This window comes from Malania oleifera, chromosome 5 (assembly GCF_029873635.1).
Source record: "Malania oleifera isolate guangnan ecotype guangnan chromosome 5, ASM2987363v1, whole genome shotgun sequence".
In the NCBI taxonomy this organism is placed as follows: Eukaryota; Viridiplantae; Streptophyta; class Magnoliopsida; order Santalales; family Ximeniaceae; genus Malania; species Malania oleifera.
This window is the reverse complement of record NC_080421.1, coordinates 53,951,534-53,969,208: the sequence shown is the minus strand read 5'-3', so window position 1 is coordinate 53,969,208 and position 17,675 is coordinate 53,951,534. Positions and strand designations below refer to the sequence as shown.

Here is a 17,675-nt window from a genome sequence, read left to right as displayed (position 1 = left end):
CTAATAGAATTGTGTCCAGGATTTCTAGTACTTTGTAACCTTTGTGGATAATTATTCAAGGATGACTTGGCTACATTTAATAAAAGATTATTCTGAGTTAATTCATATATTTTGCGCCTTCTATTTTGAAATAAAGATTCAATTTGGTTTGTTAGTTTGAATACTTTGGAGTGATAATGCTAAAGAGTATTGCACTACTCAATTCACTACTTATATGACTCAATTTCATATTGTTCATCAATCATCTTGTGCCCACACTCCTAAATAAAATGGGGTTGCAAAGAGGAAAAATAGAGATATGCTTTAAATTACTCGCACCTTACTTTATCATGTGCATGTACCTAAAGTGTTTTGGAGTGATGCTGTACTTACTGCTTGCTATTTTATCAACAGGATGCCGTCCTCTTTTCCTAGTGGTAAAATTCCCTACTCCATTCTCTTTTCTAATTCATCTCTATTCCCTCTACTTCCTTGTATATTCAGGTATGTGTCTTTTGTTAATAAACTCATGAAATGGATAAGTTGGATCCTCGTATTATAAAATGTGTCTTTCATGGCCACTCATATACTCAAAAGGGATATCATTGTTATAGTCCTACGCTGCATATCTTCTTTGTTTCTTCAAATGTTACCTTCTTTGAGTCTAAACCTTACTACAATCATTCTTTGAGTGCTTCTTATCTCAATGAGTCTCTTCCTCTACCTAATCTTCCAAATTCTAGTTTGTTGTCCTTGCCCAATTAACAACCTTTGTCTCCATGTAGTTTGAGTTCTTCTCATCATCTTGATCGTCCTAAATTGCAGGTGTATTCATGACAGTGACTCCAAGGAAGAGAGTAGCCTCTTAAGTTCTACTACCACGCCTTTGGTTTCCTCTTTTGATGATCATATTTCCCATGATGTGGATCCTCCCATTGTTGTCTGGAAAGGAAAATGCACATGTACACAAGATCTCATTTCCAACTATGTTTGCTTTGACTTCTTATCACCCTCCTATTATTGTTTTGTTACTACTTTATCATCTTTTGCTTTTCATAAATCTATTTCGAAAGCATTAGCCAACTTTGGATGAAGGAAAGTCATGGTTAAAGAGATGAATGCTTTACAAGACAATGGTACTTGGGACTTGGTATCTCTTCCCTCCTGACAAGTCTATGGTTGGTTGTCATTGGGTATACATTGTGAGAGTCAACACTAATGGTTCTGTGGCTTGTCTTAAGGCACATCTTGTTGCTAAGGGGTATACTCAGGTGTATGGTTTGGATTATTTCGATATTTTTTCTCTGGTTGCTAAACTTTCATCAATACGTTTATTCATGTCCTTGGCTACCACTTGTCACTGGTCTCTGCATCAGTTAGATGAGAAGAATGCCTTCTTGCATGGTGATCTTGAAGAGGAGGTCTATATGGAGCAACCACCTGGGCTTGCTTCTCAAGGGGAGTCAGGCTTTGTGTGTCAGCTCAAGAAGGCACTATATGGTTCAAAATAGTCTCCTAAAACATTTTTTGTTGATTCAGTGTTGTAGTACTTGAGTTTAGTCTTTGACAGTGTGCAATGGATTACTCTATGTTTTATTGTCATACTTCATCGGGTAGGATTCTTCTTATTGTGTATGTGGATCGTTGGAGGGGTCAGCAGGATCAGATCAAAGAATCAGATCTAGAATTATAAGATTCTACTATTAGTGTAAAATAAATATTTAAAATAAATGTATATAGAATTTTATGACAGTTTTAAGACTATAAGCTTAATTGATAAGTCAATCCAGTTAAAAACATAATTTAGGAATGTAGCTCAAGTGGTAGAACCCTCGTACAACGAGGAGAGATCAAGGTTCAAATCCTTGCATTCGGGAATGTAGCTCAATTAAACCAATTTATGATAAAATCATAAAAAATAAAAAGAACATCATCAACAAAATTCCAAACCATCCAATTCATTGCCAGTCGCCACACAAAAAAAATTTTCAATTCCCAACTTCCCACACAACACAATTAAAACTCAATACTCAAACCCTTCAAATATCCAATTCATAAGACAACCAATTAACCATACAACCTTAAATAGGTTTTAATAACAACCAACCGATAAAAAAACTAAAAGCCTAAAACTATCAAGCTAGATCGTCAATGTTGGGGCAATCTAAGCCATATGCATCAAGATCATCATCAATGTCTTCATCTAGTTCATCATCAATATCATCATTGACGTCATGGACCTCATCATCATCAAATGTATTGGATGCTTCATTTCTAGAATCAAACACAAGTTCATCAAATTCGTTATCATTATCATCAACTTCATGAATTTGTATTTCATCTTCCTTTTCTATCCCAACATCAATAATTGAACCACCTATTCAAAACAATAAACCAATGAAGACAAATTTATGAGTTCATAATTTTTTTGATGTCAAATGAGGTTTAGCTTTAAAAAATATATATATTTACTTATGAAGTTTTCTAAACTCACATGCTTTTTGTAGAGTCCTTGTAATGAGTTCTCCATCATCTCAAGATTCCTCCCTTTCATCACATTCAACCATCTTCCATCGGGTGGAAAAGTAGGGCTTTCTCTTTGTGTTATCCATTCATCATTAGATGGGATATCATCAAAACACAAATTGGTAGCTTTATCATCAGCCTCTCCTAGCTTGCTTTCTTTTAGCTTCAAATTACACATAAGAAAAACCAAATCATTCATCCTCTTCTGGTGTAAACAATTTCTTCTCTTTGCATGCACCTACACAAATGCACAATACTGTTTATAAGTTTATAATTCAAAAGTTTCATATTCTTAAATATTATGTAAATTTTAATTCTTTTCACTCTTTCTTACCATCTCAAATGCACTCCAATTTCTCTTGCATCCAAACGAACTCCATGTTCAGCATAATATTTGGATTGCATACCTTTTCAACTCAGGACACTCATCACCATAAGATTCCCACCAATCAGCCAGAGATTTTCTTATTCTTGACATTCTTGCCTGTTCAATGCCAAAGAGTCCAGCAGCAGTTCTAAATTTATCAAGTTGCACATCTATTTTGACTCTTTCTTCAGGATCATGCATAATTCTTTGCATGCAATTGTATAGGCCAATCTTAACCTCTGAATCTACCTTAAAATTCGGGCTATAATGATAGTAGGGATTCAAAAAGTAGGCTGAAACATGTAATGGCCTATGGAGTTGAAGCTCCCATCTGTCATCAATGATGACCCAAATTGGTTGATAACTACAACAAAAGTTAAAACAAGAACAACTAAAATAGGAGACTTAACATTTTAAAAGTACTCTAGTTGCATATTAATTATTAAAACAATTTTAAACAAACCAAGAGATACTTGAGTTACTTCTTTTGAACATTGTTTAAGTTCAATTGTATTTTTTCTTTTGCACGATCCATTTGTTTATATATAAACCCCATTGTCGGTGTTGCAGCCGAATCTACCATCCTCAATACCTTGATCAGTGGTAATGCAGCTCGTAGACAAGAAGTGACATGTGGCCAAAAAACCTTGTGTCCAACACAATCCTTTGAATTTTCTTCCCTCATAGGCTGCAAACCGACTAGAGGTCCACTTGTTTGAGGAAAACATAGAGATCAAGGATCCTTTATGCTCAACAAGGCAAGATAAAGTCAAGTATGCAGTGGTAAGGCATGTCACCGCTGGTCTAATGAGATCCCTCCCTTTATTAAACTCCTTCAACCAAGTAATGAGCATGGTCCTAGAGTATATATATATGACGTAAGGCTTCCACCCTTCGCAATAGTCACACGATGTACTTGAAGCTTCTTCTCAAAGTCTTCCAATATCAAGTCAATGCGATATGCTGCACAAGGTGTCCAAAACAATGTTTTCCTTTTCTTCATTAGCATCTCACCAACTAATTCGTAGTTTGAAGCATTATCTGTCAGTGTTTGGACAATATTCTCTTCTCCAACCTTTTCTACAACCTCATCAAATATTTCAAAACCCTTTTCCACAATTTTTGAAATTTCAGAAAAGAAGACAACCCTTAGGGCCATTCACCAAAAAGTTACAAATGGAACATCTTTTATTATCAGTCCATTCATCAGACATGATAGTGCAACCTGTTCTCTTCCATTCTAACGTATACTCTTCAATCAAATTCGTAACCCTCATTACTTCGTTTTTGAGAAATTTCACCCTAATTTCATGATAGGAAGGTGGTTTAAGTCTAGGACCATATTCCCCAACCATATCAAGCATTACCAAAAATTCTAGATTGTTCACACAATTGAATGAAATGGCACCAGTGTAGAAAAATCTATCAGTTTGTTAACAAACTTTATCCCAATCTCCTTTCTTGAAAATTTGATTTAGTGTTGCTTGATTTTTGGATTTGGAGAAAAAACCATCTATCATACCTCTTTTTGTTACTAGTTGTACCTCTTCACAAGAGACATCATCTAAACTATGAATGGATTTTTTTCTTCTTTGAGATTCTTGGGATTGAACTTACAAAATGTCAAGGAATTTTCTCCTCACATCCTTTGGAGCTTTGCTGCAAGTTTCAACGTTCGGCCTACTTCCAGCAAGATGGTGTTTTAGCCTATATATACCATCAGATCGAATAACTCCACAATACCAACATTTCACCTTCTTTGTATCATTATTCACTTCAATACCATGCTCCCATCCAACATCATACCTATTACCAGCACTTTTTTTCTTCTGACACTTCCTTGATCCACCAGCACCACTAGAGATGATAGTGATAGGTGCTTACACAGCTTAGGAAGTAAGCAGTAAGCAGCAGAGCAAGCACAGCTGCAACACAAGTCTTAGTCTCATGGAACAAGAAGTTGTCAAGTTCACAAAAAAATAACCAAATCAATCATGAATCAAAAAGAGAAAATTTCAATGAAGTTAATACTTAAATAACTTAAAGATATTGCTGATTCTTTCTTGAAGAAAAAGATGAACAGAAGCTCAGAAAAAAAAAAAAGGAAGAAGGAGAAAAACAGAGCTCAGTAGCTGTAGCTGTAGCTCACTGCTGAGTGCTGAGTGCTGATTCTGCTGAATGGTTATTTATTTTCAAGTTTCAGGAAGGAAAAATGTTTCAAGGCTCAAGCATAGCAAGAACCTGATTTAAGATTGAAGAGTGCTGACTGCTGAGGTGTTTTACAGAGAGAAGAGGACTGAGGAATGGAATCGAACACCAAAGAGCTATCAGCAACCGGTTGGCGATTGGTGAGTGCTGATCAAACACAAACAGGAGTAGTTCACTAGAGGAGAGTAATGAGTGGTGTTCGAAGGGCTGTCTGGTTGTTGGCTTGCTGCTGATCAAACGTCAACGCTCTCTGGTTCTGGTTGTACTTGTTGAACAGAGATGGTCGATCACTAGATTAGTGGATTATCGAAGACTCGAAAAAAACAGAGCTGTTGATCAAACATCAAAGCCTACTGCTGTATGGGGCTATTTTGCCCTAGATTTGAAGATTTTGGGCTAAATGTAAAAACTCTGGGCCCTCTGATACAATAAAAACAAATATTCGGCCTTATCATTAAAGCCCAAAGAGGGAAAAAACCAATCCAGGGAGCATTGTAGGATCGTTAAGATCCAACTTACGATTTCGATTCCACGATTCCAACGATTCAACAGCAATGCAACTTTCCTTAAGAGTTGGATCGTGGGTGTGAAATTGGACCATAGAAACGAACGATACTATGATTCAAGTTGCGATTTTAACAACCACGGTTATTATAGGTGATGGTGATAAAGGTATTCAAAGTCTTAAAAATTTCCAACAAAATAAGTTTCAAACCAAGGATTTGGGACCATTGAAATACTTCTTGGGTATAGAAGTATCTATATCTCGTACAGAAACTGTTCTGTCACAAAAAGGAAGTATGCTCTTGATTTGTTGGATGAAGTAATAAACAAACTAGGGTTGCCAGGTCAAGTATTGAACCAGAGTATAGAGCTATGGCTCACACTACCTGTGAACTTGTTTTGTTAAAGAACATGTTGGAAGAATTGGGTTTTCCACATTCTCAATCTATGGAGTTGATGTGTTATCAAGCTGCTCTTCATATTGCCTCCAACTCGGTCTTTTATGAGCGAACGAAACACAGTGAAGTTGATTTCCATTTTATTTGGGAGAAAATTGTACAGAAGCTCATTACTACTACTTATGAGAAGTCCGATATGCAGCTTGCTGATTTGTTTACCAAAGCTTTAGGGGTGCTCGTGTAACAAGCTAGGAGCATATGATATTTATGCTCTTGCTTGAGGGGCAGTGTTAGAGGTTGTTTTAGTCATTTAGTATTATTATTAAGTGTGTTAGTGTGTTAATTAGTGCGAGTTAGTAACGGTATTATGGTCACTAGAATGTATTTGATTTCTATTATAAATAGAGGGAGAGACCTATCTTCAAGTTAGGTCATTCATTTAATCAAAATCTCAACAGACTCAAAATAGAGTCATCTAAGGAGGACCATGCGCTAGAGAAATAAGGTGTCCCTTCAAAATAGGTGACATCTGCACTAACATATTTCCTGCAAGTGTGAGGATCATAACATTTATAAGCTTTATGAGTTCTCTAGTACCTAAAAAAGACACATTTAACAACACGGAGGAGAGAACTTGTCATGCCCAATATGTAGAACATGAACAAAACATGTGCAACCAAAGAAACAAGGTACGATAGAGAACATGGATGTTTCTGGATACACAGTGGAGAAGGGTATTTGTCCCCTTAGAACATTGGAGGAACATGCATACAAAGGAGGAGAGACCGTGCTATGTCAAGTGTATTTTATTTCGGCAACTCGATTCTATTAATGGGAATGTATACATGATGTTTGATAAATAATTCCTTTGGCCAAGCAGACAAGTTCAAGTGCATTATCATATCAAAATATTTGAATACTGATGCCAAACAGAGTCTTTATTTCATGGTAGAATTGAGTATTTACTCAATTCTAACTAGTCTTCTAATTAAAAAAATTCAGGTCATACATGAAAAGTCATCCACAAAAAACACAAAGTATTGGTGACCAGTCAAATTCTTGACTCTACAAAGACCCCAAATATCGAAATGAATAAGTGAAAACAACAATTAACAATGAGACTCAATTCTAGACAGAAAAGATGTCCTAACATGCTTTCCTAACTAACTTGCAGTACACTCAAAACGAGAAACATATTTGAATATAGGAAAAACTCGTAGTTTTTTAAGGGATGGCAAATGAGCATGCCACTAATCAAGAGAAACACCATGTAGAAATTTAGGAAGCAATATGAGAACACAATTAGAAGAAAAGAAGGAAACAAAACAGTCGAGATTTTGTTAGTTGACTAACTGATAATATGTTCAAGGGAAATTTAGACCCATATAAGACAAAGGAAAAAGGCATAGAAGGAACCAAGAAAATATTGCCACAACCGAAAATCGGTGTCACTGAACCATCTTCAAGAGTAACCTTGGTTGTGAAGTAGTGGGTTTCAAGGACTGAAATAAATTTAGTCTACCTGTCATATGGGAGGAGGAACCATAATCAATAACCCAAGGTGAATAGGACAAAGAGGCAAGAAGCCCGTTTGTACCTGAATAGGCCACAGTAGCATTAGATGTAGAAGAATGAGTTTGGAGTCATTGAACCACATGGACAAGAATGTTATACTCTTCTCAGGACATAGTAAATGATGTACTCAATTTTGTAGTGGAATGGCAAGGTGAACTTGAACTTTCAACAATGAAGTCACCCTCAGCAACAAATTTACTAGCCCAAGTTGGCTTCCTATGGAGATCCAAGAAGCAATCAACAGTAGGGTTTTGCTTGCCATAATGTGTGCAAATGCGAGAACGGCAGGCTTCTCATCCATATACACTACCTTTGCCTTCCAAACCCCGTCCTCATCCTTCAGCACTTCCCGTACTATGGTTGGAAGTGGTGCTAAACATGGCTGAACTATCACGAGAAGAAGTTTGAGGAGAATATTGAGAGCCATCTTTGGTGATCCGTTGGATTCTAGCGAATGCTTCATTCATATATGGTATGGATTTACTTGCAAGAATCTTATCGCAGATGGGTTGAAGCTTAGAACTCAATCCAGAAAAAAACTTGGCAGCAAAAAATTCTTCACTTTGTCTCTTAATCACCTCAATGTTGGAACTAATTGGTTGATAGATGTTTAGTTCCTCCCACATACCCTTCAAAGTGTATAATACTCACTAATGGACCTACCTTCTTGGTCATATTTGAAAAACTTTTCATATAGGTCAAATGTACGAGTTTGATTGTTACCTTGAGAGAAGCTTTCACGAAGATCATCCTACACAGCCTTGGCTGTTCTATTATACATCACAATCACAGAAATTTGTGGTTCCATGCTATTCCACAACCACACAAACAATATATCATTCTCTTTCATCAAACCTTCATAATCTTTGGAGTCTAGAGACATAGGAGAATGCAACAAATACTTGGACTTCCCTTTCGTGAGACTACAATAGGTAGTTGGAGGATCCAATCAATTTGATGGCAGTGATCTGTACATTAATAGTATCAGCCGAAGCTCTCTCTATGAAGGCCATCAAAACCACCCCCTATACACTACAATCAGCCCACAACAGAATCAAGAATAAATAATGCAGCAACTATGGAGAATCAGGCAGCACACACAGGCACTTAATAGACTACATGGTAACACAGCAGCTGCAAGAATTGTTGCTGGCAGCAACTAGAAGAAAGCGCAAAGTCATTGAACACCAACTGAAACCGCCCACAACTGAAACATGAACATGTAAAATTAAAACAGCATCATCATGCCAACACTAGCCAGAACAGCAGAACAGCACAGGCAGTATACCCAAAGCAGATAATAACTGCTTCACATCAACCAACCACCACAAACAGGTAGCATCCTATCAAGGATGCTGCATAGCCAAACCACGATGAAAAAAGTTGCTAATCCTCAAACCAATCAGAAAATCAGATTTGAGGATTAATTAGGGGAAGATAAGAGAAAAAAAATGAAAAACAGAGTATCTAAAGAAATAGCTGTAATAAATCAGATTTAGAAGTGATTAGTGCTCTGATACCATGTTGAAAAGCTAGAGGTGGAGGAGAGAAGAAGAAGAGAAGAAAAGAAAAAAGTAAGAGAAAGGAGGAGGCGGCAGTATCCTGGAGAGTTACGTACAGCTCCTGGTCTGCCCTCTTATATATTAATAATAATAAAAATTTTAAGGACAAAAATACCCTCACTCACACAACCTAATTGCTGAAATAAACTGTTCTCTTTTAACATATCTTTTAGAAATTCCTCAACAAGTAAGGGGCACTTTTCCAAAAGACATAAAATTAGCCTTTCTTGGAAAAAAGGTTCTAGTAACCATGATCCAACCAAAAACATACATGGCAACATAAAAAGAACTTGCAGCGACATCAAGGTCTCAGACACTACAATCACTCTAGTCTATGGTTGACTATTTCTTACATTACCTGTTATACACTGCATGGCAACCATTCATTGGAAAGAAAAGTTCCTAGGCATGTGAATAGAGCATCCCTTTGATCATGTATTGCATTGTTACAAAAAAAAATGCACAGAAAACAACCATTTAGATTTTTCTTTTATGACTGGGTGGGCACACAAGAAATTTTTAATCCTTCCATTTTATGAGTTTCTTCTGAATGCAAACAGCTTGTAAATCTTAAGCTTCTGTAATACATTTACATAATTTAAACTGAGGAATTGATTACCATTGGAAGTTCAACTAGTGTATGGTTTGAATACTTGCAGAAATCCTCAACTCCATCATAACTCAACCAGCGGTCTCTTTGACCCCAGAATACAGTAGTTTGGACTTTCCAGTCTTTATCCAATAGTATCATCCTCGCTTCTTCCACATGAGTCTGCCAAGATAAAACTACCATAATGAAAAAGCAGATATTGAGAAGGCAGTGACAAGTAAGTCTATCTTTTTTTCTTTGAAAACAGAATTTATGTATAACCATGGTGGAGAAAGTGCTAGCTATGTCATTTTTTGTGCAAACTCAATGTCCACGAGATATAAACTCGAAATCTATAATTAAAGACTCTGTCTTGCATTTGAAAATTTACTATCAAATAGGTCTTTATGCCCTAGAATTCTAGTATCATTGTCAACACTAGTGACATATAGAGGCTTTTCATTTGGGGAAAAAGAAAAACAAAGCAATGAGCAGTGATTGAGCTCAGATTTGCAAGTCAATGCCCTTACTATCTCAACTTTTTTCACGACTCATAAAATGTCAAACTTCTCATCACTTGAGTCATTGAGGATCTCACACCCATAAAAAAATAAATGCACGACACTTGAAATTTGGGGTAAAACTGAAGACCTAACACAACTATAGGTCTCTTCCTCTATTTATAATATATCAAGTACATTTAACGACCATAATACCCTTACTAACTCTCACTTTTAACATAGCACTAACACTAATAATGCTAAATAATTAAAATAATCATTAACACTCCCCCTAAAGCTAGAACGTACATATCAAATGCTTTTAGCTTGTTACAAATAAATTTAACACAAGTACCTCCAAAGCTTTGGTAAACAAATAAGCAAGTTGCTTATGGACTTCACATAAGTGGTGGTAATGATCTTCTGCACAAATTTCCCTTGAACAATGTGACAATCAATTTCAATGTGTTTTGTCCGCTCATAAAGTAGGAGGCAATATAAAGAGCATCTTGATTATTACACCTCAACTATGTTGTAAAGCTAGAGATCGAGACGAAGAAAAGAAGAGAAGAAGAGAAGAAAAGAAGAAAGAAAGAGAAAAGGAGGAGCAGCAGTTTCCTGGAGTTACGTTCAGCTGCAGGTCTTCCCTTTTATATATTAATAATAAAAAGGCTTCAAAGCAAAAATACCCCTACTTACACCTCATAATTACTAAAATAATATATACTTCTTCTAACACTCCCCCTCAAACAGGAGGTGTATTTATCACCTAACCCCAGCTTCCTATTACATGACAAGGCAGGTCTAAATAAAGCCTTCATGGAAACATCACCTAACTGATTAATAGATATCACAAATGGAGTCCTTACAACCTTCTTCAACACAACATCCCTCATAAAAGGACAATCAACTACAATGTGCCTTGTCCTCATGAAACACTGGGTTGCTAGCAATAATGGTATCTTGTTTATCACAAAACATATATATATAGGCTTCTTAACCAAGAATCCCATCTTTAACATAAGAGACTTCAACCACATAAGCTCACACACAGTATGAGCCACATTTTGCTTTAGCATGAGATCTAGCTGCAGTAGTTTGTTTCTTGCTATGCCAAGTAACAAGATTACCTCCCACAAAGTATCTAGTAGTAGACCTTCAATCATCTATTGAGCCAGTCCAATCTGCATCAAAGTATTTCATGATCTCACAATTTCTTTTACATTTATATATCAAGCCTATACTAATAGAGCCCTTGAGATACCTTAGAATCCTAAACTAACAGTGTGGCTGTTTGAGATTTTCCATAAATTGACTCACCACCCCCATAACAAAGGATATGTCAGGTCTAATCACGGTCTTAAATTTCCACAAAATTGTCGAAATTTCCGTCGAAATTTCCAATTTCCATCACCCTCAAAATCGAAATGGCAGTTGATTTCCATCTTGCATAATTTTTGTTGAAATCTCAATGAATCATCCGAAATTTATCAAAATCTCAAAATTTTAGCGAAACTTGTCGAAATTTGAACTATGCAATGAAATTTCCCCGGAATGCAAATGAGAGATTTAGGAGTGAAGTGAAATTTCTCTCTTTATTTATTTTATTTATTTTTATCGAAACAAAAGATTATTACAAGTGCTTTTGAAATTATATGAAAAAGTAAACTTACAATAACATTTTATTCAACCATTCATGCCTAAATTATCATTATTTGTATAATAAATAATATTTAAATGATTTATGAATTTCATTTGTATTAACTGATTCACTAAATATGTTTAATGGACATTAACTTACAAATATGTTTGATGCATATATTATATTACAACTACTCCACCTCAAACACAACATAGATGTATTCACTTATAATATATTAGTCCAAAAACTTACATTATTATGTCTATTAATCATTTCTAACACTTTACAAAAGAATTCCATGCTTTACTACTTATTTCCATTATTTTTTCAAATTGAAATCGAAATTGACATCGAAATTGAAATTTTCGTACTTTTGGAGTCGAAATCGAAATTTAAGACCTTGGGTCTAATGAATGTCAGGTCTAGTGACAGTCAAGTATATCAACTTGCCAATGAATTGCCTATATTGATTTTATCTTCAAAGTCCAGTCCAACCTCCCTAGGCAGCTTCACATTGGGATCCATGCGAGTATCAACTGGTTTAGCTCCCAATGTACCAACCTCACTTAGCAAGTCCAAGGTATATTTTTTCTAGGATAGATTCAACCCTTTGTTACACTGTATAATCTCAATATCAAGAAAGTAACATAAGTACCCAAGGCCTTGATTTGAAATTTTTCTTGAAGCCACTACTTGACATCTACAAGCCCACTTTGGTCACTACCAGTGATGATGTATCAACATAAACTACTAGAAGCACCACATTTGTCTCGTCAAACGAAGACTAAATGAAACTAAATGCAAAGACAACCTCACTAGAGTTTTGAAACCAAGCTGGAGGAGACTGCTTAAGACCATAAATGGCCTTTTGCAAACCTACGTATCTTACCATCCTCCCCTTGAGTAACATACCCAAGAGGTTGCTCCATGTATACCCCCTCCGACAAATCTCCATATAAGAAGACATCCTCCTCCTACAAATCTCCATATAAGAAGACATTCTTCACATCCAATTGGTTTAAAGGCTAATCAAAATTAACTACCAATGAGATCAATACACAAATGGAATTAAATCTAGCAACAAGAGAGTAGGTCTTAAAATAATCAATACCATATGTTTGTGTACCCCTTGGCAACCAATTGAACCTTAACCTGTTCAATAGAGTTGTTAGGAAGATATTTGACGGTATAAACACAATGACACCTAACCAGCTCCTTACCAGAAGGAAGATCCACCAAATCCCATGTGCCTCGAGTGGTCAAGGCATCCATTTTTACATCCATTGCATGCATCCACCTAGGGTTAGCTAGTGCTTCAGCATGTGAATAAGGCATAGAGATGGAGGCCATTGACAAGGAAAAAGAATGCATAGGAACAAGGTCTTAAATTTCGATTTCGACTCAAATTTCGAAGCTCCAAAAGTACAGAAATTTCGACAAAAATTTCAATTTCGATGTCAATTTTGATTTTGATTTGAAAAAATAATGGAAATAAGTAGTAAAGCATGGAATTCTTTTGTAAAGTGTTAGAAATGATTAATAGACATAATAATGTAAGTTTTTGGACTAATATATTATAAGTGAATACATCTATGTTGTGTTTGAGGTGGAGAAGTTGTAATATAATATATGCACCAAACATATTTGTAAGTTAATGTCCATTAAACATATTTAGTGAATCAGTTAATACAAATGAAATTCATAAATCATTTAAATATTATTTATTATACAAAGAATGATAATTTAGGCATGAATGGTTAAAATAAAATGTTATTGTAAGTTTACTTTTTCATATAATTTCAAAAGAACTTGTAATAATCTTTTGTTTCGATAAAAATAAATAAAATAAATAAAGAGAGAAATTTCACTTCACTCCTAAATCTCTCATTTGCATTCCGGGGAAATTTCATTGCATAGTTCAAATTTCGACAAGTTTCGCTAAAATTTTGAGATTTTGATAAATTTCGGATGATTCATTGAGATTTCAATAGAAATTATGCAAGATGGAAATCCACAGCCATTTCGATTTCGAGGGTGACGAAAATCAGAAATTTCGACAGAAATTTCGACAATTTCGTGGAAATTTCGACAATTTCGTGGAAATTTAAGACCATGCATAGGACTAGGAAAGTGTTGAACCAAAACAAAATGAGTAATGGGATAATAAATTAATGACTGTTGAGTACATGTTCAAGTACCTTTCCATTGTGCAATCTAAAATCCAAATCACACTAAGATGGATCTCCAGAACTAGAATTCATAACAATGAGGGGCAAAAGAGGCGACTGCATAGTGGTACCATTGTCTATGCTTGTTTTCCATCGTTCATAAATCCTCAATTGTTTCTTTGGGTCAATAACTAAAGGATTTGGAGGAGGATCAAGATTTTTCTTTGGAGGGATAAGGGTCAGTATTGGAGGATCAATGCATAAGGGGGAGCTAGAAGTCATTGACGAACTTAAAATTTATTCATCCAATGAGGACCCAACGATACAGAAATAAGGTGTTCCCTAAAAAAGGTAACATTTGCACTAACATATTACTATGGCGATAATAACATTTACATCCTTTTTGAGATCTCCAATAGCTAATAAAGACACATTTAACAGCACAACAAGAGAATTTGTCCTAACCCATGTGTGGAACATGAACAAAACATATGAACCCAAAGACATGAGGCACAATAGAGAACATGGATGTTTTTGGATACATGATAGAGAAGGGAATTTGTACCCCTAGAACACTGGAAGACATCTTATTAAGCAGAAAACAAGCTGTAAGAAGAGCATGGGTCCAAAGGATTTTAGGAACATGCATATGAAATAGTAGAGACCGTGCTATGTCAAGTAAATGTCTTTTTTATTTTATTTTATTTTTTTTTCCATTCAACTACACCTTTTTGCTGAGGAGTGTGTACACATGATGTCTGATGAATAATTCCTTTGGCCAAGCAAAAATTCTGAAACTCATTTTGAACAAATTCAAGTGCACTATCAAATCAAAAAATTTGAATAGGAATTCCAAACTGGGTTTTTATTTCTGCATGGAACTGAGTAAATACTTAGGAAATTCAAACCTTTCTTTTAACAAATAGATCTTGGTTATACACTGGAAAATATTTCTTAGTATGTTTTCCTAATTGACATACAAATACTCAAAATGGAAAATAGATTTGATCATAGGAAAAACGTGATGCAATTTTTTAAGTGATAGACGACCCAAATGAGCATGCTATTGATCTAGAGAAACACCATGGGTAGAAATTGAAGAAGTTGTATAAAAATAATAGAATTTGAAAAATTAGGCAGTGGAAGAGACTCATTGAGACCAGTAGCACTCAAGGACTGAGAGTAGTATATTGCCGACTCAAGAAGGTAACATCGATAGAAAAAAAAAAAAACAATGTAGAGTAGGACTATAACAATTATATCCCCTTTGAGTACACGAGTAGCCCAAAAAGATACATTTTATAACATGAGGATCCAACTTATCCACCTCAAGAGTTAGCTGATGAACAATGGACATAGACTCGAATATACAAGGATGTAAAGAGAATAGAGGTGAATGAGGAAAGAGAACAGAGTAAGGAATTTTACCATTGAAAACAAAGGATGACTTCCTATTGATGAGAAAAAAAGTTGTAAGTACAACATCACTCCAAAACACTTTAGGTGCATGCTTTTGATAAAGTAAGGTGTTAGTAACCTCAAGGATATGTCTATTTCTCCTCTCTGCAACCCCATTTTGTTGAGGAGTGTGGACATAAGATGACTAATGAACAATGCTAAGATGAGTCATATACGTAGTGAATTGAGTACTAAAATTCTCTTTAGCATTATCACTTCAAAGTATTGGAATTGGCAAACCAAATTGAGTCTTTATTTCAGAACAAAGTCACCAAATATATGAAATAACCCAGAACAACATTTTATAGATATAGCTAAGTTATCCTTGGATAATCATCCACAAAAGTTGCAAGTATCAAAAAACCCAACTTGGATATAACTTGACTAGACCCTAAACATCATAATGGACCAACATGAAAGGGCTTGCTGCCTATTTATTGACTTAGGAAGCAAAAGGGACACAATGATGCTTTCCTAACTAATAAGACTCACAATCAAGACTAGACACAAGACTCAAATTAGGATATAGTAATTTCAATTTTTCCGACAAAGGATGACCAAAGCGACAATGGATTTAGAGAAGTGTGGCAGCAGCAATGCAGGAGTTAAAAGGAGATAGCTGCTCAAAGTGATAAAGTCCACCAACTTCATGCCCTCCACCAATCATCTTCCTTGTCTTCAAATCTTGAATGGCCACAAAATCAAGAAAGAATGTAACTGAACAATTCATGGATTTGGTAATCTTGCTAATTAATATAAGATTGAAGGGAAACTTGGGAATATACAAAACTGAAGGAAGAGAAATAGAGGGAGTGGGATTCCTTTACCAATCCATCAACAAGAATAACACGGGGTTAGTTTTCAAGACACTGAAGAGTACAAGAAGGTTTATGTAAGCAGAATTCTAGATGAATAATTCTTCAATTCACATATGTACATCCCAATCTTTTATAATACAATCAACTAATCTAAATAAAGAAATAATCTCCCTACAAAATAAAATACAATAAAATAAAATCTCCTACGTTTATTAACCTTCCTAATTTATTCATTATTCACAAAGATACTTGGGATTTTAACACTCCCCCTCAAGTTGGATCATAGATATTAATCATCTCCAACTTGCTAATGAGATCATCAAAGTTTTGTCGTCCCAACCCTTTAGTGAAGATATCTGCAGTTTGTTCATTGGTAGGTAAATAAGTCATACAGATAGTTCCTTCTTCAATTTTTTCTTTGATAAAATGTCTGTCCACTTCCACATGTTTAGTCCTGTCATGTTGAACTGGATTGAGAGAGATACTAATGGCTGCCTTGTTGTCACAATAGAGTTTGATAGGAAATTCCACTGAGACCTGTAGTTCCTCTAAGAGTTTCTGTAACCACAATCCTTCACATATTCCTTGAGCAACTGCCCTGAACTCAGCTTTAGCACTACTACGAGCCACTACATTCTGTTTTTTGCTTCTCCAAGTTACCAGATATCCCCAGACGAATGTGCAATAACTTGTGGTGGACCTTCTATCTTCCACTGATCCTGCCCAATCTGCATCTGTAAAGATCTCTACTTTCTTGTCTTCACATTTCTTGAAGAAGAGTCCTTTGCCCGGGGAGCCCTGGAGATAACGAAGGATCTTGTACACAACATCTAATTGGGCTTTTTTTGGTGAATGCATATGTTGGCTTACTACACTGACTGCAAATGCAATATTTGGTCTAGTATGTGATAGGTAGATTAGCTTAGCAACCAATCTCTAATACCTCTCCTTTTCAACTGGTATCCCACAGTCTTCAACCCTCTTTATTGCTTCAATCGGGGTTTCATTGGGTTTGCATCCAAGCATGCCGGTTTCAATTAGGTGATCAGTAACATACTTTCACTGAGAAACACTAATTCCCTTTTTTGTTCTAGCAACTTCCATGCCCAAGAAGTACCGCATTTGTCCCAAGTCTTTAACTTCAAACTCAATAGCTAGAACCCTCTTCAATCTTTCCATCTCTACTGTATCATCCCCAATTAGGATTATATCATCAACATATACTATTACAATTGTTCTCTTGCCCTTTTCAAATTGTTAGAAGAATAGGGTGTGATCTAATTACCCTTGTCGATATCCTGGGTTCTTTATTACGTTTGCAAATCTGTCGAACCATGCTCTGGGAGATTATTTAAGTCCATACAGGGAATTCTTGAGTTTA

The 17,675-nt window shown here is 35.6% G+C and overlaps 1 protein-coding gene across 2 annotated transcripts in view; it reads right to left on the bottom strand.

Annotated features, from left to right (window-relative positions):
• LOC131156267 (uncharacterized) overlaps positions 1-17,675 on the bottom strand; it is a 121,279-nt gene that overhangs the window by 5,415 nt on the left and 98,189 nt on the right. For both annotated transcript variants that reach the window (XM_058109809.1, XM_058109808.1), the window contains exon 12: positions 9,739-9,891. In XM_058109809.1, the coding sequence (XP_057965792.1) occupies positions 9,739-9,891 (153 nt within the window). The remainder of the gene's footprint in view (positions 1-9,738; positions 9,892-17,675) is intronic.